This window comes from Spinacia oleracea, chromosome 1 (genome assembly GCF_020520425.1).
Source record: "Spinacia oleracea cultivar Varoflay chromosome 1, BTI_SOV_V1, whole genome shotgun sequence".
Taxonomy (NCBI): Eukaryota; Viridiplantae; Streptophyta; class Magnoliopsida; order Caryophyllales; family Amaranthaceae; genus Spinacia; species Spinacia oleracea.
The window spans coordinates 131,217,408-131,244,248 of NC_079487.1; the positions used below are offsets into that span (position 1 = coordinate 131,217,408).

General features: G+C 38.0%; 2 protein-coding genes and 2 long non-coding RNA genes across 4 annotated transcripts; all 4 read right to left on the reverse strand.

Annotated features, from left to right (window-relative positions):
- Positions 1–9,768: 9,768 nt before the first annotated feature.
- On the reverse strand, positions 9,769–11,208 carry LOC130460977 (uncharacterized). The gene is made up of 3 exons (XR_008921239.1): positions 10,936–11,208; positions 10,560–10,621; positions 9,769–9,925 (listed from the first exon to the last, which is right to left on the reverse strand). It is a non-coding gene; the product is annotated as an uncharacterized lncRNA (long non-coding RNA).
- A 3,249-nt stretch (positions 11,209–14,457) lies between these two features.
- Positions 14,458–15,901, reverse strand: LOC130460975 (uncharacterized). The gene is made up of 3 exons (XR_008921233.1): positions 15,629–15,901; positions 15,253–15,314; positions 14,458–14,618 (listed from the first exon to the last, which is right to left on the reverse strand). It is a non-coding gene; the product is annotated as an uncharacterized lncRNA (long non-coding RNA).
- An 837-nt stretch (positions 15,902–16,738) lies between these two features.
- On the reverse strand, positions 16,739–19,537 carry LOC130465678 (uncharacterized). The gene has a single exon (XM_056834538.1). It carries the CDS (start codon positions 19,535–19,537, stop codon positions 16,739–16,741), a length of 2,799 nt encoding a protein of 932 aa, XP_056690516.1.
- Positions 19,538–21,906: 2,369 nt separating this feature from the next.
- On the reverse strand, positions 21,907–25,416 carry LOC110803070 (pollen receptor-like kinase 3). Its single transcript, XM_022008538.2, has 2 exons — positions 23,510–25,416; positions 21,907–22,620 (listed from the first exon to the last, which is right to left on the reverse strand). Exons 1-2 carry the CDS (start codon positions 25,026–25,028, stop codon positions 22,013–22,015), a joined length of 2,127 nt encoding a protein of 708 aa, XP_021864230.2. The 5' UTR covers positions 25,029–25,416; the 3' UTR covers positions 21,907–22,012.
- Between the last annotated feature and the right edge of the window lie 1,425 nt (positions 25,417–26,841).

Below are 26,841 nucleotides of genomic sequence, written 5' to 3' on the forward strand. Positions count from 1 at the left end.
TAGGATAGAAAATATGGTCTGCGTACCATTAATTTGAATGTAATTGGTCTAGAGTACCAAAGTTGTTTTTCAATTCAAATATGGTCTGCGTACCATCAAATAGTTGTAATTAGTTATAACTTATCCTATTTGAAGAAAATGGTGCCTCCCACGGAGATTTTCAAGACGGACTTTGAAGTCAAAGCTTCAAGATGAAGTCGGGCCATACTAGATCACAAATATCTTATGCATGTTTTAAGTTATTTATTGTTTTAAATATGTCTTAAAATGCATGAGATCATAAGCTTGATTATGTTGCATGATTAAGGATTTTAGTTCACTTAAAATCTAACCAACATAGTAAGAGCCTTAAGTTCCAAACTTAAAAATTGAGTTAAAAGGTGCCATGCCAAAATATACACTTGCTTGGATATCCTTTACATCAATCTAGTAATAGTTTTCGCTCAGCGAGGTGTTACTTATTGGTCCTAAAGGGGCAAGGTACACAAATAATTGTGAGTACATGTTAGTTTTGGTGAAACTCAACGATATAAGTAAGGAGTCCTTTTATGTCGTGGCAAATTCGATAGGTTTACCTAATAAGTTCTTAGACGTACCTATCAACCAAGAATAGTTTCTAGACTATTAGCAAAAGGCTTTTGCTTACCTAAGATGTTCTAGGATTAAGTCGACAAACTGTGCTTAGTTCTTCAATGATTTTAGGATCTTGGAATCATTTTATTCACACCTGCCGGAACACATAACTTGAATAAAATGCTTAATAAACATTGAATTATGCATGAATGCTAGAATTTAAGTTTATTAAGAGAAACTGTGAATGGTTATTTATTTGTTTATTCTTTTCAATTGTAGTTTTTAATATGGCAAACAACAATTCATTCAACATTCGATCAATTCTCGAAAAGGAGAAGTTGAACGGGAAAAACTTCCTTGACTGGCAAAGGAACTTGCAAATAGTTCTTATGCAGGAAGAAAAGGAGTATGTCCTAGATGAGGCGATGCCCGAAGCTCCAGGCGACGGGATCACTCAGGCAGCCCTCAATCGTTGGATTGATGCCAACAAGGATGTGAAATGTCTAATACTCGCCACCATGAGTGCGGATCTGCAGAAAACGTTCATCAACTCAGATGCTTTCACAATCATCAGTGAGTTGAAGAACATGTTCCAAGATCTGGCTCGAGTCGAAAGATTCGAGACTCATAGGCAAATTCTTGAGACCAAGCTTAAGAAAGGCGAGCCCGTAAGTCCACATGTTCTCAAAATGATTGGACTCATTGAGAATATGAGTCGGCTGGATCAGCAATTTTCTCAGGAAATGGCTATAGACACCATCCTCCATTCTCTTCATAGCGGGTATGATCAGTTCAAACTGAACTACAGTATGAATAGTCTGGACAAAACGCTCACTGAGCTTCACGGTATGCTGAAGACCGCTGAAAAGACGCTCAAAAGTGATAAGCAGGATGTGCTTATGGTGCGTGGGGGCAAGTTCAAGAAATCTGGAAAGAAGAGGAATGCTAAGAAAGGTGGCAACAAGGCCAGCCCAACTAAGCAAACTGGCGCCAAATCTGCAAAGAGGAAGGTCAGTCAACCCACTTCTGAATCCGAATGCTTCTACTGCAAGAAGAAGGGGCATTGGAAGAGAGATTGCTTGAAGCTAAAGGAAGATCAGAAGAACGGAACAGTCGTTCCATCTTCAGGTATTTTCGTTATAGACTGTATACTTGCTAATTCAACTTCTTGGGTATTAGATACAGGTTGTGGCTCACACTTATGTTCCAATCCACAGGGACTAAGAAGAAGTAGAAAGTTAAGCAAGGGTGAAGTCGACCTACGAGTGGGAAATGGAGCACGGATTGCTGCATTAGCTGTAGGAACTTACTATTTGTCGTTGCCCTCCGGGCTAGTTTTGGAACTGGAAGAATGTTTCCATGTTCCAAGTCTTACTAAAAACATCATTTCAGTTTCTTGCTTAGATGCTAAGGGATTTTCCTTTATAATAAAAGACAATAGTTGTTCGTTTTATTTTAAAGAGATGTTTTATGGATCTGCTAGATTAGTCAATGGACTTTATTTATTAGATCACGACAAACAAGTATATAACATAAATACCAAAAAGGCCAAAAAGGATGATTCAGATCTCACCTATCTGTGGCATTGTCGATTAGGCCATATAAACTTGAAACGCTTAGAAAGACTTCAAAGGGAAGGAATTCTAGAACCATTTGACTTAGAGGATTATGGTAAATGCGAATCATGTTTACTTGGAAAAATGACAAAGCAACCTTTCTCTAAAGTTGGAGAAAGAGCAAATGAACTATTGGGTTTAATCCATACAGATGTATGTGGACCAATGAGTACAAATGCTAGAGGTGGTTTCAGCTACTTTATCACTTTCACTGATGACTTCAGTAGGTATGGTTATGTCTACCTAGTGAAGCATAAGTCTGAATCCTTTGACAAATTCAAGGAATTTCAGAGTGAAGTAGAGAATCAATTAGGCAAGAAGATTAAGGCACTGCGGTCTGATAGAGGCGGTGAATATCTGAGCTATGAATTTGATGACCATCTGAAAGAATGTGGAATTCTATCAGAATTGACTCCTCCTGGAACACCACAATGGAACGGTGTGTCAGAACGGAGGAACAGAACCTTGCTAGACATGGTCAGGTCAATGATGGGTCAGGCCGAACTTCCATTAGAATTTTGGGGACATGCACTAAATACAGCTGCACTCACTATAAATAGAGCTCCGTCTAAAGCTGTCGAAAAGACTCCATACGAATTATGGTTTGGAAAGCCTCCAAATGTGTCTTTTCTTAAGATTTGGGGATGTGAAGTATACGTCAAACGATTAATTTCAGACAAACTTCATCCAAAATCTGACAAATGTATCCTTGTGGGCTATCCAAAGGAAACAAAGGGGTATTACTTCTACAATACATCTGAGAACAAAGTGTTTGTTGCTCGAGATGGTGTCTTTTTGGAGAAAGATCACATTTCCAAAATGACAAGTGGGAGAAAAGTAGACCTCGAAGAAATTCGAGTCGAACAACAAACTCTAGAGAATGCTCAAGATGACATTCAGGATGAAACTCAGAGATCTTTAGAAGAATCTGGTGAGAATCATGGTCAATCTAGAAATGTTACCCCGCGTAGATCGCAAAGATATAGATCTCAACCGGAAAGGTACTTAGGTATTTTGACGAACGAGAGCTATGACGTTCTATTACTTGAAAGTGATGAACCTGCGACTTACAAGCAAGCTATGACGAGCCCTAGCTCCAAGCAATGGCAAGAAGCCATGCAATCTGAATTAGACTCCATGTCTGAAAACCAAGTATGGGATTTGGTCGATTTGCCAGATGGCTACCAAGCCATTGGAAGCAAATGGGTTTTCAAACTGAAAAAGGACAAGGATGGGAAACTTGAAGTTTTCAAAGCTAGATTGGTTGCGAAAGGTTACAGGCAAGTCCACGGTGTGGATTACGATGAAACCTTTTCACCAGTTGCAATGCTAAAGTCTATTCGAATAATGTTAGCAATCGCTGCATATTACGATTACGAAATATGGCAGATGGATGTCAAAACTGCTTTCTTAAACGGCGTTTTAACAGAAACTGTGTTTATGACACAGCCTGAAGGTTTTGAAGATCCAAAGAATGCTAAAAAGGTATGCAAGCTAAAGAAGTCAATCTACGGATTGAAGCAGGCATCCAGGAGCTGGAATATACGTTTTGATGAAGCAGTCAGTGACTTTGGTTTCATCAAGAACGCGGACGAATCTTGTGTATACAAGAAGGTCAGTGGGAGCAAAATTGCTTTCCTAGTATTATATGTCGACGACATATTGCTTATCGGAAATGACATTCCTATGTTGAACTCTGTCAAGATTTGGCTTGGGAAATGTTTTTCGATGAAGGATCTAGGGGAAGCACAGTACATATTGGGCATCAAGATTTACAGAGATAGATCTAAAAAGATGATTGGACTTAGTCAAAGCACTTATATCAATAAGGTGCTTGATAGGTTCAAGATGGCGGACTCCAAGCGAGGCTACCTACCCATGTCTCATGGAATGACTCTAAGCAAGACTCAGTGCCCAAAAACACTTGATGAGCGTAGACGAATGAATGGGATTCCATATGCATCATTGATTGGTTCAATAATGTATGCTATGATATGTACACGCCCGGATGTTGCGTACGCACTCAGTGCTACGAGCAGATACCAGTCAGACCCAGGAGAGGCGCATTGGACTGCTGCCAAGAACATTCTGAAGTACCTGAAAAGGCACAAAGATGACTTCCTGGTCTATGGTGGAGATGATGAATTAATTGTTAAAGGCTATACGGACGCAAGTTTCCAAACCGACAAAGATGATTTCAGATCACAGTCTGGGTTTGTCTTCTGCCTCAACGGAGGAGCAGTAAGCTGGAAAAGTGCTAAGCAAAGCACCATTGCGGATTCTACAACTGAAGCGGAGTACATTGCTGCACATGAAGCAGCAAAGGAAGCTATATGGCTAAGGAAGTTCATAGGAGAACTTGGTGTAGTCCCCTCCATTAAAGGACCAATAGCCCTGTATTGTGATAATAACGGAGCTATTGCACAGGCAAAAGAGCCTAGACACCACCAGAGAGTCAAGCATGTACTTCGTAGATTTCACCTTCTACGAGAGTTCGTTGAAAGAAAAGAAGTCGAGATAAGCAAAATTGGAACTGATGACAACATATCAGATCCATTAACTAAACCTCTGCCGCAAGCGAAGCACAACTCGCACACTACAGCTATGGGAATCAAGCATATTGGAGAATGGCTTTGATGTCTCTGTTTAATGTTTTAAAGTTTTAGAGTTTAAATCTTTGTAAAACATTATTGGTTAATCATTCACAATAAATGAAAGGAATTCATTTTTCCATTTAATTTGTGGTTTATTAAATGATGAGTCCCTTCAACTTGACGATATATTCAAGATAGACTGTCAGGACCAGTCCTGTGACTAAGAAATGTCTATCAAGTGAACTTGAATGTCAAAGGTTGAAAATGGTCCCTAGTCGGAGTTTTCTATAAAATTGGACGCATAGAAAACGTTAGACGATTAGAATGCAAGATGACTAGTAGTTCTGTTTCTTGAACTATGTGGACATGGCAATGTCATAATCATTTGCATAGATACTTACTTTGGGAAGACTAGTATCGGACAAGACCTATGAAACTTTACTGTAAGAGATGAAAGTCTGTCATAAGTAAATTTCATTAAGTTATTAGACACTAAATCCTCAATACCTGAGTGATTTGAGATTACTTGTTTGAGAACTGGTTGCTTTGACGTTGACCAACCGTCGCACCGTAAAAGGAGGCTATAAAGGCAACGCTCAGGTAATCACCTATCAAACGAAGTCTAATCTCAAGATCGCAAGATTGGGATTGTCCTCCCATAAATCGGGATGAGATGCTTAAAAGTTGTACAAGGCCACTCGGAGAGCTAGAAACTGTGAAATGCATGGCCGTGCTCGGATGAATCATAGGCTATGATTATCTGTTTATTTGATCAGTTGAACTCTGAAACCGAGGAACACCTCTGGACATAATAAGGATGACAACTCTTACCTTATGTTCAAGAGCAAGCATCGAGCGACAAAGGAATTAGGAAATGCACACTTGTCCCTAAGGACAAGTGGGAGACTGAAGGAAATAATGCCCTTGGTCCAAGTATGCATTCTATGTTAAGTCTAATAAATGCGGTTCAGTATTAATTAACAAGTTAATAATTCAGTGAGATCAAGTGAGCTGAATGCCTAGCTAGAGGCCGCTTCAGTTCAAGTGGAATTAATGATATTAATCCACAGCTTACTCTTGACTGAACCCGTAGGGTCACACAAATAGTACGTAAACGGATCAAGTATTTAATGGCATTAAATACTCCATCTATGAATATTCGGAACCGACGGATCTTGGTTTCAGTGGGAGCTAAGATCGTCACAGGCAAGAAATGAATACTCCGGAAACGATGATATTGCCGGAAACGGAAATATGGATCGTATCGGAAATATGAATATTATCCAAGTCGTAGATGTTGCCGGAAACGGAAACATGGTACGTATCGGAAAATATTATTGGAAATGGAAATATTACCAGAATCGGAAATATTGCCGGAAACGGAAATATTGTCAGAATCGGAAATATTGCCGGAATCGGAAAATAATTCCGAAAACGGAAATATTAAATATTTGTTCGAAACGGAAATTAATTCCGGAATCGGAAATATTAAATATTGTTCGTATCGGAAATAGATTCCGGAAATGGAAATTTAATCGGAAGCGTATCGTACGAATTAGCATCGGACGAGGCCTGCCGGACGAAGGCCCAGCACGAAGCCAGGCCATCGCCCAGCAAGCACGCACGCCACAGCCCAGCGCGCACAAGGCCGCGCATGCATGGGCCGCGCTGCGTGGGCTGCTGCTCGCATGCGTGGGCAGCCCTTGTGGCTGCCGTGTGTGTGTGAGTTTGAGCTCATGCGAGATTCCTGAATCTGCAAGAGTCAGTGTATGATTAAATGTCTATTCCTATTGGATAAATTGATTAAGTAGAATTCATGTAGAATTCTAATTCCAATTAATTCGCATCCTACTAGGATTACGATTCCTTTTCCATAACTCTATAAATAAAGGCCTAGGGGTCATAATTTATACATAAGTTTCAAAGTATTCAAAAGTGAGGTTTTTGAGAGAAAATTCAAACACCCATCTTGCCCCAAAAGTGCCGAATTTTCTGAGTACCTTAAGGGCGATTCTAGTTGGTCAATCTTAAGGCGGATCCGGACGTGCTGTGGACTATCTACGGAGGGACGACACTTGGAGTCCTAAAAGACTTGTTCTTGTTCGGTTCGGGCGCAGCTAGGGAAGGCACGCAACAAAGAGTATGCATCTAATTATGCTATATGATTATGTGTAAATAATATGTTTCCTGGGTTAATGGTTGTTTCCGCATGATCTATGTAAATGTCATATGTATCATAACCTAACACTCGTCAATAGGGTCTCCAACTCTGTAGTGTTTCACTCTTTGACCGTTCACCTTAAAAGTTCCATTTTGTCTGTTCCAGAGCTCTATTGAACCATAAGGGAAAACCTTACTGACTCGGAACGGTCCCGACCTTCTAGAGCGAAGTTTGCCAGGAAAAAGTTTTAATCTAGAGTTAAAGAGGAGAACTAAGTCGCCTTCCTTAAACTCTCTTCTCAAAATATGCTTGTCATGCCATCTTTTCGTTTTCTCCTTGTACAACCTTGAACTTTCATAAGCATCTAGTCGAAGCTCATCTAGCTCATTAAGTTGTAGGAGTCTTTTCTCGCCTGCTGCTTGAGAGTCAAAATTAAGAGCTTTGATAGCCCAAAACGCACGGTGTTCCAACTCAACAGGAAGATGACAAGCCTTACCATACACAAGTCTATATGGAGTCGTACCAATAGGTGTTTTAAAAGCAGTCCTGTACGCCCAAAGTGCATCATCAATTTTCGCAGACCAATCTTTCCTTGTTCTCGCAACCGTCTTTTCCAAGATGGTTTTGATTTCCCGGTTAGAAATTTCTACTTGACCACTAGTTTGTGGGTGGTATGATAACCCCACACGATGATGTACTCCATATTTCTTAAGCATCGCCTCAAACCGATTTTCCAAGAAATGCTGGCCTCCGTCACTAATCAACACTCGTGGTATGCCAAATCGAGGAAAAATAGTTTTCTTAAAGAACTTGCTTACCACACGAGCATCGTTGGTTGGAGTAGCTATCGCTTCAACCCATTTTGAGACATAATCCACAGCAACCAAGATATACTTGTTCCCATAGGAAGAAGGGAACGGTCCCATAAAATCAATTCCCCACACATCAAACAGTTCAACCTCAAGAATATTATTAAGAGGCATTTCATTCCTCTTAGAGATGTTACCAGTTCGTTGACAACGATCACAAGACTTGACATGTTGATGAACATCTTTGAAAAGGCTTGGCCAATGAAAACCACACTGTAGAATCTTCGCAGAAGTCTTAGTAGTACCAGCATGTCCTCCACAAGGTAATTCATGACAATGTGAAATAATAGATGGTACCTCATTTTCTGGAATGCACCTTCGAATCACCCCATCTGCACAAGACTTATAAAGAAAAGGGTCGTCCCAGAAATGTCTTCTCACCTCCTTAAAGAATTTTTTCTTTTGCTGTGATGAATAACCGTGAGGAATAGTACCACAAGCCAGATAATTGGCTATATCAGCATACCATGGGATCTCTGTAGTAGCTATAACTAGGAGTTTCTCATCAGGAAATGAATCATCAATAGGGAGATCCTCGTCACTTTCACCCTCAAGGACAAGTCGGGAGAGATGATCAGCAACAACATTTTCGGCTCCCTTCTTGTCCCTAATTTCCAAGTCAAATTCTTGGAGTAGCAAAATCCAACGAATCAAACGAGGCTTAGCATCTTTCTTACTCATCAAGTACTTCAGTGCTGCGTGATCCGTGTGAACTATCACCTTCGATCCAACCAGATAGGACCGAAACTTCTCCATAGCATACACTACTGCTAATAACTCTTTCTCTGTTGTGGCATAGTTCATTTGTGCTGGAGCAAGAGTCTTGCTCGTATAGTAGATTGCATGTAGCTTGCCATCCTTCCTCTGGCCCAACACTGCCCCCACTGCATAGTCACTGGCATCACACATGATCTCAAATGGAAGATTCCAGTCAGGTGACTGAATGATAGGGGCAGATATGAGAGCTTGCTTTAACCTGTCAAAAGCCTCAGTGCAAGCATCAGTAAAAACAAAGGGGACATCTCTGCATAAGAGTTCGGTTAGAGGCCGAGCAATTTTTGAAAATTCCTTGATAAAACGACGATAAAAGCTCGCATGACCAAGGAAACTCCTTACCCCTTTTACGGAGTTGGGAGGTGGTAAGCGCTCAATGACCTCTATCTTTGCTCTATCAACTTCGATGCCCCTATGAGAAACAACATGACCTAAAACGACTCCCTGTTGTACCATGAAATGGCACTTTTCCCAATTGAGAACTAGATTGACTTCTTGACATCTATGGAGCACCTTTTCCAAATTATCAAGACAAACATCAAAAGATGTTCCATAGACAGAGAAGTCATCCATAAATACTTCCATAGAGTTCTCAATAAGACCTGAGAAAATTGCCATCATGCATCTTTGAAAGGTGGCAGGAGCATTACATAATCCAAATGGCATCCTACGATAAGCATAAGTACCATAAGGGCATGTGAAAGTAGTCTTTTCCTGATCGTCAGGATGGATAGGAATTTGGAAAAAGCCTGAATATCCATCTAACCAACAGAAAAAGGAATGCTTTGCCAACCTCTCTAACATCTGATCAATAAATGGGAGGGGGAAATGATCTTTTCGGGTGGCTTTATTCAATCTCCTATAATCAATGCACATGCGCCACCCTGTCACAGTTCTAGTGGAAATTTGCTCACCTTTATCATTCTTGACAACGGTCATACCTCCTTTTTTTGGAACTACTTGCACCGGGCTAACCCACTTACTATCTGAGATAGGGTAGATTTGTAACGCCCCGACTTTTAAACACCATTAATTAGGTTAATTACCTTTAATTAGCAGCGGAAACCCTAATTTAGTCGGAGCGTCACTGCCGTATTTCCCTTGTGGAAAATACAAGGCGACATAACCTTTTTCAATTACTAAATAAACTTTAATAAAAAATACTTTTAGCATTTGGTTAATATTAGTATTAAAATCTAACTCAAATCATGAGATCAAACTTAGAGTTTAATTAATACATCCCTTTATTACTAATGACATAATTGTCTCTACTAAACATCGATCGTGAATTTGATGGTTGCATCCTCACTCTAAGGCATCCCATGATCTTCTTCGTACCTAAAACAAAAGCAACATCGTGAGCCGAGGCCCAGTAACATACTACCCTAACAGCGTAAACTCATTTCAATTCATTTTATTTACTTTGCAATCAGGGAGAATAGAACATAGTAAAACATTTTCATAAATGCAATAAAACATCATTTATAACTTGAAACCTTGATAGTTCCCATTATCTTTCTTAAAACCTTCTTTTTACTTGGTAACTGACAGGTTAGCCTTGCGGGACGTCTCCCACCTTGCGATAGTCCTCAAGGAGCACTCTCCCTTGTTGGACATACGCCCGTACCTAAATAGTTTCTCTTTTAGCTTGCGGTAACCCTCAAGGAGCACTCTCCCTTGTTGGGTGTCCCGCGGTACGGCGGTACGTGCACGACCTAGAAATAGTAACCCCACTAACTGCCAGAACCGGTTACACTTTTATTTATCATGTTTCGTATCTTATTCGTAACTCATAAACATCATTCTTATAAAATCATTCACAAACACATTTAAATATCATCATTCATAAAACACACTTATAAACATATTTCATATCCCACAATCCTATAAAAACATATCATTATAAACATATTTCATAATCTCATAAAACACATTTCATAAGGGGATTGTGGGTGTTAGCAATAGATGTTACCTCAACCGTAGTTTATACTTCCTGTTCGATGGATCGTTATTCCTGAGCTCCGAGTTCGATTTCTTTCACAATATTAAATCATTCAATTAAACGATTAATATTTTAAAATTAATACTTTATAATAAGTTTATAAATAATTGAATTTACGAATTATAATTTCATAGTTTTAACGAAAATGTTATTATTAATCAAAATTTCAATCTAAATTCATATTTCATAAATCGATTTTATACGAATATTATTTAAACCAAAACTCTGCCGAAATATATTTATAATATTATCATTAAGAATTTATTTAATTGAAATGTTTAAGTAACCGTTTATTTTTACAAAATAATTAGATTGGTAAATAATTGGGCAAAATAACAAAACTCACTTTGGGAATTTGGGCCAAGGGAATGTGGGCTTAACTTGAGCAACAAAACAAAGTTCCAATTACTGGAACTCGTTTCCTTTGAGGGAAACAGAACACGAAGGAACAGGGGAAGCAGGGGAGGAGGGCACGCGGAGGAGCAGGGAGGAAAAGAGGGAGGTGGTGACCGGAGGTATGGGCGGCGCAAAGGCACGGAACCAGGCCGGAGAGGAGGCGACAGTGATGTGGTTTTGCGGTGGCGGAACTGCAAGGAAAAAGGGAAGGGGGTGGTCGAACGAAACAGAGGAAAAAGTAGGGGGAGGGGTATTTCTGGTCGAACCCGGGGCGGCGCAGCGGCCTATCGCCGGGGATTGTGAGGTGGAGGTAGGTTTAGAAGGTGATGTGGTGGCCGGAGTGTGGTCGTTGTGTGGCGTGGGTGGTGCGGTAGATGCGAAGGAGCAAGGCAGGGGAGGGGAGTTGCGGGGCTGCGAGGAGAGGAGGGCAATAAGGGGTGGCTTCAGTGGTGGTGGATGCTCGAGGTGATGCTAGGCAGCCGTGATAGTGGTGATTGACAGGGGTTTTGGTGGCGGCAGCCACCGATGATGGTGGTGGTGGTTTCAACTGAATTGAATTTGAAATTGGTTTGGTTATTGAAATTGGAGTTGATTGTATGAAGAATTGGGGCAGATTGTTGCTTTAATTTATAGTTTTAAGTAGAGTGAAAGAGAAGCTGGAGTGCTTGGGGAGCAAGGCATGAACAAGGACTGAAATGAGGGAAGAGAGGAATGAAGAAATTTCTTCATTCTTGCACGTGAAGAGAAGGAAGAGAAGAGAAGTGGAAATTGTGTTTCTTAGGGGTATTTCGGTCATTTCACAAAATTAGGCAAATTTCTGAATTTTAATTGCTATTTTAGGAAATTACTAAATATATAAATGTTTAATTAAAACAAAGTCTCGTAAAATATATCGTTAACGAAAAATAAATAAATTTTCGTTTATAAATTTATCATTTAAAATAAACCGTAAAAACGTTTAAAATAACGAAATTTTTAAATTATTTCTAATAATTGAAACGAAATTACGTTAATAAAATATTATTAATTTTTAATAAACGAGTTTAAAAGTTTCGGGGTATTACATTCCTACCCCCTTAGAAAAAGTTTCGTCCTCGAAACTTGAATTGATCGTTGAAAGTTGAAAATATTTGAATAAAAGTACCAAGATCTCACAATTTCATTCCAATTCCGACATTGTCTAGCCTACATTCCGCCATCTTCTTTAATGACTCCGCTTCAACTCAAGACCTAGAATCGAAGAGTAAAGAATACAAAAGGGGCAAAATTATATATCGACCCTTAATCGTCATTAAGGTCAATTACATTCTGCCAGCATCTTTCGTACCTCCACTTTACTTCATAAAATAGGATCGAGGAGCAGAGAACATAAAAGGGGCAAACTTGTTAGCTTAGACTAGGCTCCCATTTTACTTTGTGATATCTTGTTTGAAAATATTTTTCTTACCAAAAATAGTAATATTTAATGCAAAATTTATGACTTTGAAAATGAGAATAAATATTTATCTAACAATTGCAATACTCAAATAATTCGTAAAAGTCATTTATTATAACAATCTCATACTCTGAGCTCAGGAGAACCTCCATCGAAGACGACTTTCATACGTAACGATTTGTTATTACCAATACAATCATGTCAGCATAAACATAATCCATAAAGCATATCTTAAACACATAATTCTTTAATTGAAAATTTGATACATAAGCATAACATTCATATATCTAATGATGGTAATACATCTTAGTTTGATACTTGATTAGCGCATATTACTTTCAAAATTTCCATCATTTAGTTTAGACTATTTTTTTCTAGATGTTCGATCACGCGTTTTCAAAAGATCATTCATTCTTTACTCCATACTAGCGAAGTCGTCATTGTCATTTGCGTCATCGCCTTTTCCTTGCATTAAAAACACTCTTCCATTCGAAGTTGCTCCACGTGGGGGATTACGGTTGAAATTTGTAGTGCCACCATTTCCTTTGTTTTCATCGTTTCTCCTATCACCTTGCTCTCGATGTATTTGCGGACAATCTCTGATTTGGTGATCTTTGCTACCACATTTGAAGCAATCTCGCGTACCAATTCGACATTCTTTCTCAGTATGGTTCCATCTTCCACACTTGGCGCATCCACGATTCTTGTTGAAGCTTTGGTTTCCGTTATTCCCTCCTTGATAGCTGACATTGACATTTTGTTTCTTATTGTTCGGTTGATTTTCTTCGAAGCTCCCTTTTCGTTTTCCATATGTTTCTTCTCGAAGCTTGATAATTCTTTCGACGTTAATTGCTCGATCGTACAACTCTTGGAAAGTGGAAATTCTAGAACTCGAAAGACGATCACGGATCTCAATGCTTAATCCTCCTTCAAATCGATTCATCCTTTGCCTATCAGTAGTCACCAGGTCAGGGGCAAATCGAGCAAGCTCATTGAATTTCACTGCATATTCCAGAACATTCTTCTTTCCTTGACTCAATTTGATAAATTCCGATTCCATTTGCAGTTGCAGAGAATAGGGATAAAATTGTTCCCGCATAGCTTCCGTCAGTTTTTCCCAACCAAAACCAGGCTCATTTTGGATTCCTTTAACACTTTTCCACCACAGGTTGGCTTGTCCTTTCAAGTAAAAGACAGCATAGTTGACCTTCCATTTCTCGGGGCATTGAGTTGCATCAAATAATTTCTCCATATCGCTAATCCATTCCTCAAATTCAGTAGGGTCTGGTTTGCCATCATAGGTAGGGGGTTTATGAGAAGCGAACTTCTTGAACATGTTGGAGCATTCTTCTTGCTCTGACCTTGGCTTTTGACGATTTCCTTGCAGAAGTTCCGACATTATCAATCTCATTAAATCCATTCGATTATCGCTTGTTTCTCCTGGAGTGTCCCCGAAAATGGGATCCTTGCGCAATTCTTCAATTCTTTCTTGCATTCCTCCCAGCGCTAATGCAGATTTGTGATTACCATTGCCATCGTTAACATCGTTATCGTTTCTAGTGCCGTCAATAGGAATATTTCCGCTTGAAGTCATCGCCGATCTGATCGCAAGGATACTTCAGATAATCTTTTCTTCTTGAAATTAGACTAAGAAATTCTGCAAATCATAATAAAGAAAACATTCCCGTTGCGTTCCCCGTCCTATCACTCACACTCATTTCATTTTAACTTAGCATGATTTTAACTTATTCTTTTTACTCATTCCTTAAAATTCTTGCTTAAAACCTAGTAAATTTTTATTTCGTGCAAAACCCGTAAAGTTTAGCACTTATGGTCGCAGAACCTTGGCTCTGAATACCAAACTGTAACGCCCCGACTTTTAAACACCATTAATTAGGTTAATTACCTTTAATTAGCAGCGGAAACCCTAATTTAGTCGGAGCGTCACTGCCGTATTTCCCTTGTGGAAAATACAAGGCGACATAACCTTTTTCAATTACTAAATAAACTTTAATAAAAAATACTTTTAGCATTTGGTTAATATTAGTATTAAAATCTAACTCAAATCATGAGATCAAACTTAGAGTTTAATTAATACATCCCTTTATTACTAATGACATAATTGTCTCTACTAAACATCGATCGTGAATTTGATGGTTGCATCCTCACTCTAAGGCATCCCATGATCTTCTTCGTACCTAAAACAAAAGCAACATCGTGAGCCGAGGCCCAGTAACATACTACCCTAACAGCGTAAACTCATTTCAATTCATTTTATTTACTTTGCAATCAGGGAGAATAGAACATAGTAAAACATTTTCATAAATGCAATAAAACATCATTTATAACTTGAAACCTTGATAGTTCCCATTATCTTTCTTAAAACCTTCTTTTTACTTGGTAACTGACAGGTTAGCCTTGCGGGACGTCTCCCACCTTGCGATAGTCCTCAAGGAGCACTCTCCCTTGTTGGACATACGCCCGTACCTAAATAGTTTCTCTTTTAGCTTGCGGTAACCCTCAAGGAGCACTCTCCCTTGTTGGGTGTCCCGCGGTACGGCGGTACGTGCACGACCTAGAAATAGTAACCCCACTAACTGCCAGAACCGGTTACACTTTTATTTATCATGTTTCGTATCTTATTCGTAACTCATAAACATCATTCTTATAAAATCATTCACAAACACATTTAAATATCATCATTCATAAAACACACTTATAAACATATTTCATATCCCACAATCCTATAAAAACATATCATTATAAACATATTTCATAATCTCATAAAACACATTTCATAAGGGGATTGTGGGTGTTAGCAATAGATGTTACCTCAACCGTAGTTTATACTTCCTGTTCGATGGATCGTTATTCCTGAGCTCCGAGTTCGATTTCTTTCACAATATTAAATCATTCAATTAAACGATTAATATTTTAAAATTAATACTTTATAATAAGTTTATAAATAATTGAATTTACGAATTATAATTTCATAGTTTTAACGAAAATGTTATTATTAATCAAAATTTCAATCTAAATTCATATTTCATAAATCGATTTTATACGAATATTATTTAAACCAAAACTCTGCCGAAATATATTTATAATATTATCATTAAGAATTTATTTAATTGAAATGTTTAAGTAACCGTTTATTTTTACAAAATAATTAGATTGGTAAATAATTGGGCAAAATAACAAAACTCACTTTGGGAATTTGGGCCAAGGGAATGTGGGCTTAACTTGAGCAACAAAACAAAGTTCCAATTACTGGAACTCGTTTCCTTTGAGGGAAACAGAACACGAAGGAACAGGGGAAGCAGGGGAGGAGGGCACGCGGAGGAGCAGGGAGGAAAAGAGGGAGGTGGTGACCGGAGGTATGGGCGGCGCAAAGGCACGGAACCAGGCCGGAGAGGAGGCGACAGTGATGTGGTTTTGCGGTGGCGGAACTGCAAGGAAAAAGGGAAGGGGGTGGTCGAACGAAACAGAGGAAAAAGTAGGGGGAGGGGTATTTCTGGTCGAACCCGGGGCGGCGCAGCGGCCTATCGCCGGGGATTGTGAGGTGGAGGTAGGTTTAGAAGGTGATGTGGTGGCCGGAGTGTGGTCGTTGTGTGGCGTGGGTGGTGCGGTAGATGCGAAGGAGCAAGGCAGGGGAGGGGAGTTGCGGGGCTGCGAGGAGAGGAGGGCAATAAGGGGTGGCTTCAGTGGTGGTGGATGCTCGAGGTGATGCTAGGCAGCCGTGATAGTGGTGATTGACAGGGGTTTTGGTGGCGGCAGCCACCGATGATGGTGGTGGTGGTTTCAACTGAATTGAATTTGAAATTGGTTTGGTTATTGAAATTGGAGTTGATTGTATGAAGAATTGGGGCAGATTGTTGCTTTAATTTATAGTTTTAAGTAGAGTGAAAGAGAAGCTGGAGTGCTTGGGGAGCAAGGCATGAACAAGGACTGAAATGAGGGAAGAGAGGAATGAAGAAATTTCTTCATTCTTGCACGTGAAGAGAAGGAAGAGAAGAGAAGTGGAAATTGTGTTTCTTAGGGGTATTTCGGTCATTTCACAAAATTAGGCAAATTTCTGAATTTTAATTGCTATTTTAGGAAATTACTAAATATATAAATGTTTAATTAAAACAAAGTCTCGTAAAATATATCGTTAACGAAAAATAAATAAATTTTCGTTTATAAATTTATCATTTAAAATAAACCGTAAAAACGTTTAAAATAACGAAATTTTTAAATTATTTCTAATAATTGAAACGAAATTACGTTAATAAAATATTATTAATTTTTAATAAACGAGTTTAAAAGTTTCGGGGTATTACAAGATTATACCTGCATCAAGCAATTTAACAACTTCTTTCCTGACTACATCCCTCATGTTAGGATTAAGTCTCCTTTGAGGTTCAATAGAAGAAGCATGGTCGTCCTCAAGAATGATTTTATGCATGCAAAATGAAGGGTTAATCCCCTTAATATCATCAATGGTGTACCCAATGACATTCTTATATTTTCTCAAAACAGTAAGCAATTGCTCAATCTGAATGTCATCAAGTTCAGCATTAACAATAACAGGGTATGTATCATTAGAACCCAAGAAAACATACTTCAAATTAGAGGGAAGGGGTTTCAACTCTACCTCAGGAGGCGTGGAACTCTCCTTATATTCTCTCGGTTTCAACACCTCCTTGATAGGATTTTCAGATGCTAAAGCTCGTGTCTCTTCCAAGAGCCTCTTGTACTCCCTAGTCTCCCAATCCTCTTCATTTGCACTGCCCATCAAGACTGTCTGTAGCGAATCATCAAGTTGCAAACTGAAATCCTTAGCTTCTATCGCCTCATCAAGAGCATCCACCCTATAGATAGTTTCTCCCATAGAAGGAGAACCCATGGAGTTTGTGAGTGTATACTCCATCTTCTCATCACCCACTTCAAAGGTGATCTTCCCATTCTTCATATCAATTATGGCTCCAGCAATGGCCAAAAAGGGTCTTCCAAGTATGATGGGAACCTGTGCATCTTCCTCCATTTCCATCACAACAAAATCACATGGAATGAAGAATTTTCCTACTCGGAGTGGAACATCTTCAAGAATACCAAGGGGAAACTTAACTGTTCTATCCGCCAGTTGTAGGGAGATGCGTGTGGGCTTCAGTTCACCCATATTAAGCCTCTTGCAGATTGACAAGGGCATAAGACTCACACTTGCCCCAAGATCACATAATGCTTTCTTGATCTCAATATCACCAAGCTTGACAGGAATAGAATAACTGCCTGGATCTCCTAGCTTCTTTGGAAGCTTGTTCTGCAAAATGGCACTACACTCAGCTGTCAATGAAACAGTTGTATTCTCTTCAATCTTCCTCTTATTTGAGAGCATGTCTTTTAAGAACTTAGCATAAGAAGGCATCTCTGAGATAGCATCCAGGAAAGGGATGTTGATGTGCAGCTTCTTCAGGACCTCAAGGAACTTCCCATATTTCTTCTCTAGCTTAGCCTGTGCTAGTCTCTGTGGAAAAGGAACAGGTGGCTTGTATGGCTCAATGGGAGAAACAATCGGTTCCTTTTTTTCTTCTTCAACCACTTTTTCAGATTCATCTTTCTCTTCTTCTACCACAATCACTTTCTTTTGAGGTTCCTTTGGTGGAAGGTCTTCTAACACTCTACCATTCCTCAAAGTCACAGCATTCATCTGGCCCTTAGGCGGTTGCTCAGTATTTCCCGGAAATTGGCCTGGAGTCTTTGAGAATTGACCTACTTGGTGAGCAAGTTGACTTATCTGACTCTCCATGAGCTTGTTCTGAGCTTGAATTTGTTGAATTGAGGTAGCAAGGAAATCGTTTTGCTTCATCTGCCCTTCCCAATACTTGTCTTGCTTAAGTTGTGAGGCAGCAAGAGACTCAACCATAGCTTCCAAATTGGACTTTGGTTGTGGAGGGGCCTGATGATTGAAAGATTGTTGGTTGAAAGGTGGTCTAGCTTGAAAACCTGGAGGTTGATTGAAGTTGTTGCGTGGTGGTGGTGGATTAAGCTGATTTTGAGTGTTCTTGTATGAGAATGCAGGATTTTGCTTCCACCCCTCGTTGTATGTATTGGAATAAGGATCAAATGGCCGTCTCTGGTTATTGTTGTTGTAAAGAGCATTGGCTTGTTCAATTGTCAACCCAACATTATTGATTTGACAATCATTAGCAATATGTCCTTGTATTCCACATACTTCACATGAAGCTACCGTAGATGACCCAGTTTGAAATTGATCAAACTTTTGAGATAGTGCCTGCACAGTACTGGTCAACATGGTTAAAGCATCAACATTATATTTACCTCCCTTTTTAGCACTGTTCCGACCACCTGGGTGATAGTTGTCATTAGCTGCCATTTTCTCAATTAATGCCTTAGCTTCAGATGGAACCTTTGCAGTGATAGAGCCACCTGATGCAGCATCAATGTAGATCCGATACTCATGTGTCAACCCATTATAGAAAGCTTGGATCAAGAGCCACTCTGGAATCCCGTGATGAGGACATTGCCTTTGCAAACGTTTAAATCTTCTCCAGGACTCATACAATGACTCATCTTCAGCTTGACGAAAGGTGGTTAACTCATTTCTCATTCTAGAAGTCTTCTCTTGGTCCAGAAATTTCACCAAGAATGCCTTGACCAATTTATCCCATGTATCAAACGAGCCTGTACCTTCATATTTCAACCACTCCTTGGCTCTATCCCGCAGAGAAAAAGGGAAAAGTCGTAGCCTAATGGCCTCATCAGTGACATTGTTGATCTTCATAGTGTCACACTTCTCCAGAAAGTTATCAATATGACCTACAGGACAGTCATTAGGCGAGCCTGAGAATGAATCATTGGAGATGAACTGAATAAATTGAGGCTTCAGTTCAAAGTGTGCAGCAGTGACAGCTGGTCTGACAATACTAGAAAGTACACCAGTAGTTGTGTCTGGTATACCATATTCCCAGAGAGATTTGGCTGGTACTTCGTCACCCTTTGTATCCTTCTTCTTGTTCTTGTTCTGTCTCCTTCTACCCCCTTGCTTGCGTGCAGTGGCCTCGATTTCAAGATCAATAGGAATCAAATTCTGTGAGCCTGCACGTCGAGTTTGCATGCAACAAAGGAAACTGGAAACAAAATATCAGATAAACAAGGAGCAATAGCCGAAGCCACTAACCAAATCAAAAATACTTAGTAGAAATAAATCAAAAATAACTAATTTAATACCGTTAGTCCCCGGCAACGGCGCCAAAATTTGACAAGGCTGTCGCGTGCCTATCAAAAATAACCTAACTAGACCTCCTAACTATGTAGTCGGGCAAGTAAGGGTCGAATCCCAAGAGACTAATGTATTAAAAACTAGTTAAACTGACTTGAATTAATACTAAGTAAGTAACCAAACAACGATTGAGAATAGATAATTAAACTAATTCTAGCTAATGACGTAATTAATAATAAGACTAAAATCAAGGATTAAAAACACCTAGAGTTAAGCATCACCACTAGCATAATCAATGTAAAGATAAATTCCTACCCCAAACTAATTAAATAAATGTTCACGAGGAAAGGTAAACCTTAAATAATACCATAAACCTCTCCCGAGTATCAATGGCTTCCCTAATATGCAATCAAGACCTACTCCCGTGGAATCATGCAAATTAAAGACATTAAACTCAATACCATAATTTCCTAACAATCCCTTCTACCTACTCCCGTGGAGAAATTCATGTCCTTAATTGAAATATTCAAATCCGTCAAAACCTAACTCCCGTTACGATTAAGACAATGGAATGATAACAATACTAATTATCCCTAATCTAGTATTGGAAATTATACAATCAATTAAGCAAGAACAATCAAACAATAAATTTGGGGATTAAAATAATAAATCATACATAAATCATGACTAGAGTTTACTTAACCCTAGATTATAAATCTACTCACACATATTAAATAAACAAGCAAAGTAACATATTGAAAAGAACATAATTAATAAATGATAATAAAGGGAAAGTAAAAGTAATATACTTGAAATTGTATCAATGGAATCAAGCATTAACGTTACTAGTGTCTCAAATTACTAGAACAAAAACCACAAACTCACGTTAATCCACGAACCGAACAAGTATGCAGACCAAGGTAGTAAGCAGCGTCCCCGGTAAACGATACAAATTGACGGCCCAAAATCTTAGGTCTTCTATACTACTTGTATTTATACCTAAATATAATAAGAAGTATACTAACTATTAAACTCTAGTAATTAGCTCATTAAACGTTTAATACTGGATCGAAAGAAGAGTGCCACGACTCGGGTGTGGAATGTAAAGTAGGCCACGGGTACGCCGTGGTATTGGCTGCCCGGTGTTCTTGTATTTGTCTTGAACTCTTGTTTGTATCACAATGTAAACACCTTGTAAACGTGGATAGCTCCTAGACACCGTACATTCGTACTCACTCTACCAACATCTTCTCCGAGGTCTACCAACTTGAGCTACTTCCTACAAAACAAAATAAAACAAACACGAGGAGAGAAACATCGAAAATAACGAATAATAGCACTTTAAGATTAAAATATGAAAGAAATATGACAAACAATGGACTAATATGGCACATAAAGTGCGTATATTATTGTGTTATCAAGAACTTTCAACTATATATGTTTGTAACATTGTTGGTCTAATATTCTTTGCGTACTCTTACGAGATGAAAATGACTTAATACGTTATGATGCAGAAACATAAACTTATTTTGGACAAGACAAGTTTATTCACGTTCTCACACATATAACTAATTCAATAAATTGAACAAAATAATTCTCAAATTTCCATACAGGTGAAGAAACGAACGCTACTATGAAATATATGTATGTAATCAACCACAAATAAATTATTCTTTGTTAGGAGCAGTAGCAGATCGATTATAATACCAATTATATCAAACGTAAAGTTCGATATGCAGGAAATCCCTACCTTATGGAGTGAACCCAATAAGTTATCTTATTGAGAATATCATCTACCACAAAATCGACGCATCTAATCTTTTATTGGTCTAGTTAAAAAATCATCTATTATTGGCTTTAAGTTTAGTGTTGGGTGTTACCTACTCTCACAATGGCCTTGTTTGAAAATTGGGATTGTTGGTTGATTCACTTGGTTGGCTTGACGACGGTTTGTATTGTGTTTTTAGTTGGTTGTTTGTATTTTTTTATTATTGGATAAATGAGAAGTAATGATGAGTTACAATTACTTCGTATTTCATTATATTATTCACGAGAATTGTGATTTTTTGTTTATTTTATTGCTCAAAGGGATCGATGCAAACAACCAACTTCATGAACTTAGCTTAATCACAAATACTAAATGACGTATGACTAAGTTTTGTGTAATATTGTGTTATAAAGACGGCTACGTACTGTTAGTATGACATCATTTATCTAATAATAAAATCATAACTATTGACATAAAAATTATTAGACCATGATAAAAAAAAAAAATAAAAAAAAAAAAAAAAAGTAAAGATCCCGTAAAATCTCATGAACTTAACAAGAACAAAACACAATTTCTAAAAAAAAAAAAGAACATCAACAACTTTACAAGAGTACAATATCATCTAGTTCACCACAATCTTGATTGTTTATTCTTTCTATACTCTCCTTAACTTCATTCAAATCCATCCTTTTATCACAATTAGGTTCAGTACAAGCAGCCCCAATGTAAAGCACCTTCAACATACTCTCTTTACAAGTCGTAGAATGTGACACAATATCCGGATCAAGCAATTCAACTTCCCTTCCTTCTTCTATAGCCGATGCCACCCATTGCACAACATCGGTTCCACCCTTTGTCGTGTTAAGGTATTGAGTAGGGAACTTGCACGTAAGTATCTCGAGTATGACTACTCCTAGACAATAAACGTCACATTTTGGAGATATTATTTGGTGTTGTATGGCTTCTGGTGACCGATAACCAAATAATGCTTGTGTCGCGACACTAGGATTAGTCATTGGATTAAATCCATAATCCGAAATTAATGGCTCGTTTTGTGCGTTTATCAAAATGTTGCTAGATTTAAGATTTCCATGAGGGAGATCATAGGTGTGTAGTTGAGAGTGAAGATAACAAAGTCCTTCTACCGTTCCTTTGATTATTTTTAGACGTATTGCCCAACTAAGTTCCTCGTGAGACTTCCCTCGATCACCTAAAAGTGTCATGATAAACATAATTATTAAATTTTAGTTGTAATATGCCCAAAATCAATAGTAAAATTTGTTCCTAGAAATATAAACTTAACTTTTGTTTACTAAAAGACATTAATCTAATACGGAAGTACTCATATACGAGTAGACTTCCTCTGTTCCTTAATACTCGCACCGTTTTGACTTTTGCACTATTCACATAATTCACTTTGACCCTATTTTTTTCTAGTATATGAAAATAAATGTTAGTATATAATATATTGTTGGATTCATCTTAATATATATTTTCAAACTATTAATATTTTTATAAGTTTTTATACTATGTAGTTAAAGATATTGGTGGTCAAAGTTATGCATTAGCAGGCGTATCCAGTCAAAACGGTGCGAGTTTTAAGAGGCGAATGAAGTACTAATTAAGTGAAACTAACTTCAAATACTTCAATTCCAAGTTAAATATTGGAAAGAACTTTGTTTTAGTTTCTTTTAATTTAAATTTAAATAATTTATTAATTATGATTATTTTCTACCCACCATTCATATATTTGATTTATTTCTCCTGGATTATAAAATTAAGCATATGATCTTTACCTATTCCGTTCTCGAATATTAGTCCCTTTTGAAATCTTGACACTATTCACAATAGAAGAGTATCTTCTAATTTTCTTCCAATACGTATTTCAAAATATATTCATGTATAGTTTAACAATATCAAAAATTTATATTTTTTTAACATACGCATTTAATTTAAAGATATTTACGTTTAAATATTGAGTTGAAACATATAAAAAAATCAAAATCAAAAGTAGACTAATTTTTTTAAGAACATAGAGGGTGACATAAATTCAAAAACTTTGAACAAATTAGGAAACTTGATGTGTGAATAGATCTTACCATGTAGAAGGTAATGCAAGCTTCCTTTAGGAACATATTCATAAACCACTAATTTCTCATCTTTCCTATAATGATAAGCCAATGGAGGCAATATATTCCCATGTCTCAAACTAGCAAGCTTCCTAATCTCCAAATCAAATGCATCATTTTCCAAATTATTTAACTCACGCATCCTCTTAACTACAACCCCAAACCCATTAGCCATAATCGCCTTATAAGCCGATCCTATACCGCCATTTCCGAGCACTTCCGCCGACGCTTTCATCAAATCTGCCAAACCTATCACGCCCCTCTCATCATTCACCATTGTTAGATCCCCTTGACCTAAACCACCCACAGTTGGTTCTCCACGAGTACTGCTACCGCCTTTTCCCGTCCCTCTTCTCGATGATCGGTCCGAGTTACTCCTCTTACTCGAAGTAGAAGAAATCGTTGAAGATCCACTTGTACTCTTCTGTAAAATGGGTTCCACGTCTACCTCTACCGCGCCTTCATTTCCATTGTTGTCTCTGCTTCTCGTGTTACCGACAGTGGCGGTTGAGGCGGTGGTAATGGCGCTAGCACTAGCTTCATCGTTGTTTTTTGACGGTGTTATAGCCCTTGTAGGAATATATTCTTCATATGTTTCCCTCTTTGTCAAAAAAACCGCAATCACCAGTAACGCTAAAAGGACCAAAACTATACTTATACCCCAAGCTATCCTTCCTGACATTAGGCCTTTAGTCGGCGGTTTATCAAAACTACTCAACCCCTCCTCGGATGTTTCCGTGTTAGTTTGCTGTGGCGGTTCGTTATTTCCGATCTCGGTAATACAATCGACTCCAATGATTTCACCACAGAGTTTAGGGTTTCCTACAAAGCAAGAGGACTCGAAGTTCAAAAGACTCATAGGAATTTCTCCCTGTAGTTGATTATTTGACATGTTTAAAGACACCAATGGAGGTTGCTTAAGAGGAGGAATCACACCCGAAAACCGGTTGTTTTCCAGGTGTAACTCTATGAGGTTACGAAGTTGCGTTAACGACGACGGAATATTCCCGGAAAATGTATTATTAGCAAGCCAGAGTTTCTTCAAGGACTCCATCTTTAAGAAGAAATCCGTTGAAATTTGACCGTTAAATTGGTTGTTACTCAAGTAAACAGCTTTTAAAGCACCTAAACGATTAAGTTCAGGTAAAGGACCTGTAAAATTATTGTCTTCCAAGCTAATTGTACGTAATCCTGGTATGTTAGCCAATGCGTCAACATCCATATTACCTGATAATCCCATGGATTTAAGATGCAGGCCGACAACGACACCATCGAAACAAACAACGCCCTGCCATGGAGCGTATTTGTCTATACAAGGGGGAGTGTTTGGATCCCAAGAGTTGAGAGTTCCGGGATTCGATAATGAGTTTTTGAACTTTAATAAGGCTTCTACATCTGATATTGAATGTGATGTTGAAGAGAATAAGATGATGAAAAGAAATGTTGGTAATAAAAGTGGCTTCAACATTTGGTAAATGTAAATCGCCATTTATTTAAACTTTTAGCCAAAAACAACTACAATATTGTAGGAAGAAAATGAACTTGATGATGATGGTAATGATAGTGAAAACAATGTAATGACTTCAACAATTTTTATTTTTTTCTCAAACTTTTGAAAATTTTCTGATTTTTTATTCATCCAATGTCTTGTTTTGATCATGATGAATTTTGTTCTTTCGTTTTGGGTTTTTTTGTTAGTTTTTTGTGTTTTTTTTTTTGGGAATTTTGGAGGGAAGGAGAGGAGAGCCTCAGATTAAAAGAGGCCTCAAAAAATAATGAACTTGTTTAGGAGAAATAGAAGAGAAGGAAAATATTCTCGCACAAATGGTGGGTATCAATTTCTTATTAAGAATCATGATTTATCAGAAAAAGAAAAAAATAAATCGAAAGGAATAAGTTTCTTAATTAGTTTAGTTCCCTCAAAAAAATCACAATTAGTTTGACAAAGTCAATCACTAAGCGAAATCAATGGAATTGTGAAGGATTTGCTCCATCCATTTCTAGACTCTATTTGGCTATTTGGTCATAGGTATAGAATTATCTTCTTAATTTAAGTTTAATCATTTCCCATTTTATAATTTTATAAATTTATTTTCTGTAAATAGAATGGTGAGTGTACTTTATTAGATACAGGTCCTCCGTTTTTCATTCGTTTCAAACTTTCAATATTTATTCTATGAGAGTGAGCTGCATAATTATTGACAATTTTTTCTTATTAATATGTGGTAGTACTACGTATTATTGGAATATAATGTCACATGAGAATTTTTTTCAGTGTATATTCTAGAAATATAAATTTTAGAAGTGGATTTTGCAAATATACTACGTATACAAATATATTAAAATAGCATCCTAAGTACTTTGTATTTTTTTTTTTTTTTTTTTTTTTTGTTGTTTGACATTGGCTTAATTTGCATAAATAAAACAAACTATTACAAACTACAACTACAAACTATCAGGGTTACACAAAACACTAACAACAAGCTTCTAAAAGCCATAAGGGTAGCATGTTCTTCGCTTGTAGCCTCCTGGTCGTTGTCGTGACTTTGTTTACAACGCCGTATTATGCATAGCGTGCCAAAGCCAATTCCGCTTCTGTTTTCCTTATTTGAAACTGAGTCGTAGCTGGGTTGATAAATCTTGAGAGATTCCCTTGAACACCTGTGAAACTAGGATAGCCAAGAAATGAAAGGAAGAGAAGTAATGACATGAATTGGTTGCATATGACTTGTGAATTGCTCACAAGCCTCATGAATCACTATAAGTGATTCGGGGAGCATACTATGAACCTCCGAAAGGAGAGCAGCGTTCAAATAAGATTTTTTGAAAGTGATGAGAAACATTCTATTCACTAACCTAAATTGAGAATTAACATAAGTTAACCTCAAAGACCAACTAGCAACCAAAATCCATGGACACCAAAACCCCCTCCCACATAAACCTCCTATCCCTGACATGAAACTCAAAACTTTACCTCCAAGACCACAAACAAGGGAAATTGATTCCTCCTTAACACACAACACACCTCCTCCAACACCCAAACACCATTCTTGAGAAGAGGGAAGGAAACCAACTAACAACATCTCTCCATACCAAAAAAACTAATCCCAACTCAACAACAAACCAATATGGACAACCCCACATTGGAAGTCCAATTAAACAACAAGTGACCACATTAAAAGAGAAACTACTTATGAAAGAAAAGAACACCATTACTTCTACCCAAATGCTACTGCAAACCCTGAACATCTGAAGGAAACCACACAAAAAACAACTAATTAAACCACACAACAACCTGACAC

What these genes read in the sequence shown, in the direction of transcription:
- LOC110803070 (XM_022008538.2), bottom strand. Translation starts at nt 25,028, where the DNA reads ATGGCGATTTACATTTACCAAATGTTGAAGCCACTTTTATTACCAACA. An exon ending in CTTGCATTACCTTCTACATG is followed by an intron (nt 22,621 to 23,509) that starts GTAAGATCTATT and finishes TGACACTTTTAG; the next exon opens with GTGATCGAGGGAAGTCTCAC.
- LOC130465678 (XM_056834538.1), bottom strand. Translation starts at nt 19,537, where the DNA reads ATGCAAACTCGACGTGCAGGCTCACAGAATTTGATTCCTATTGATCTT.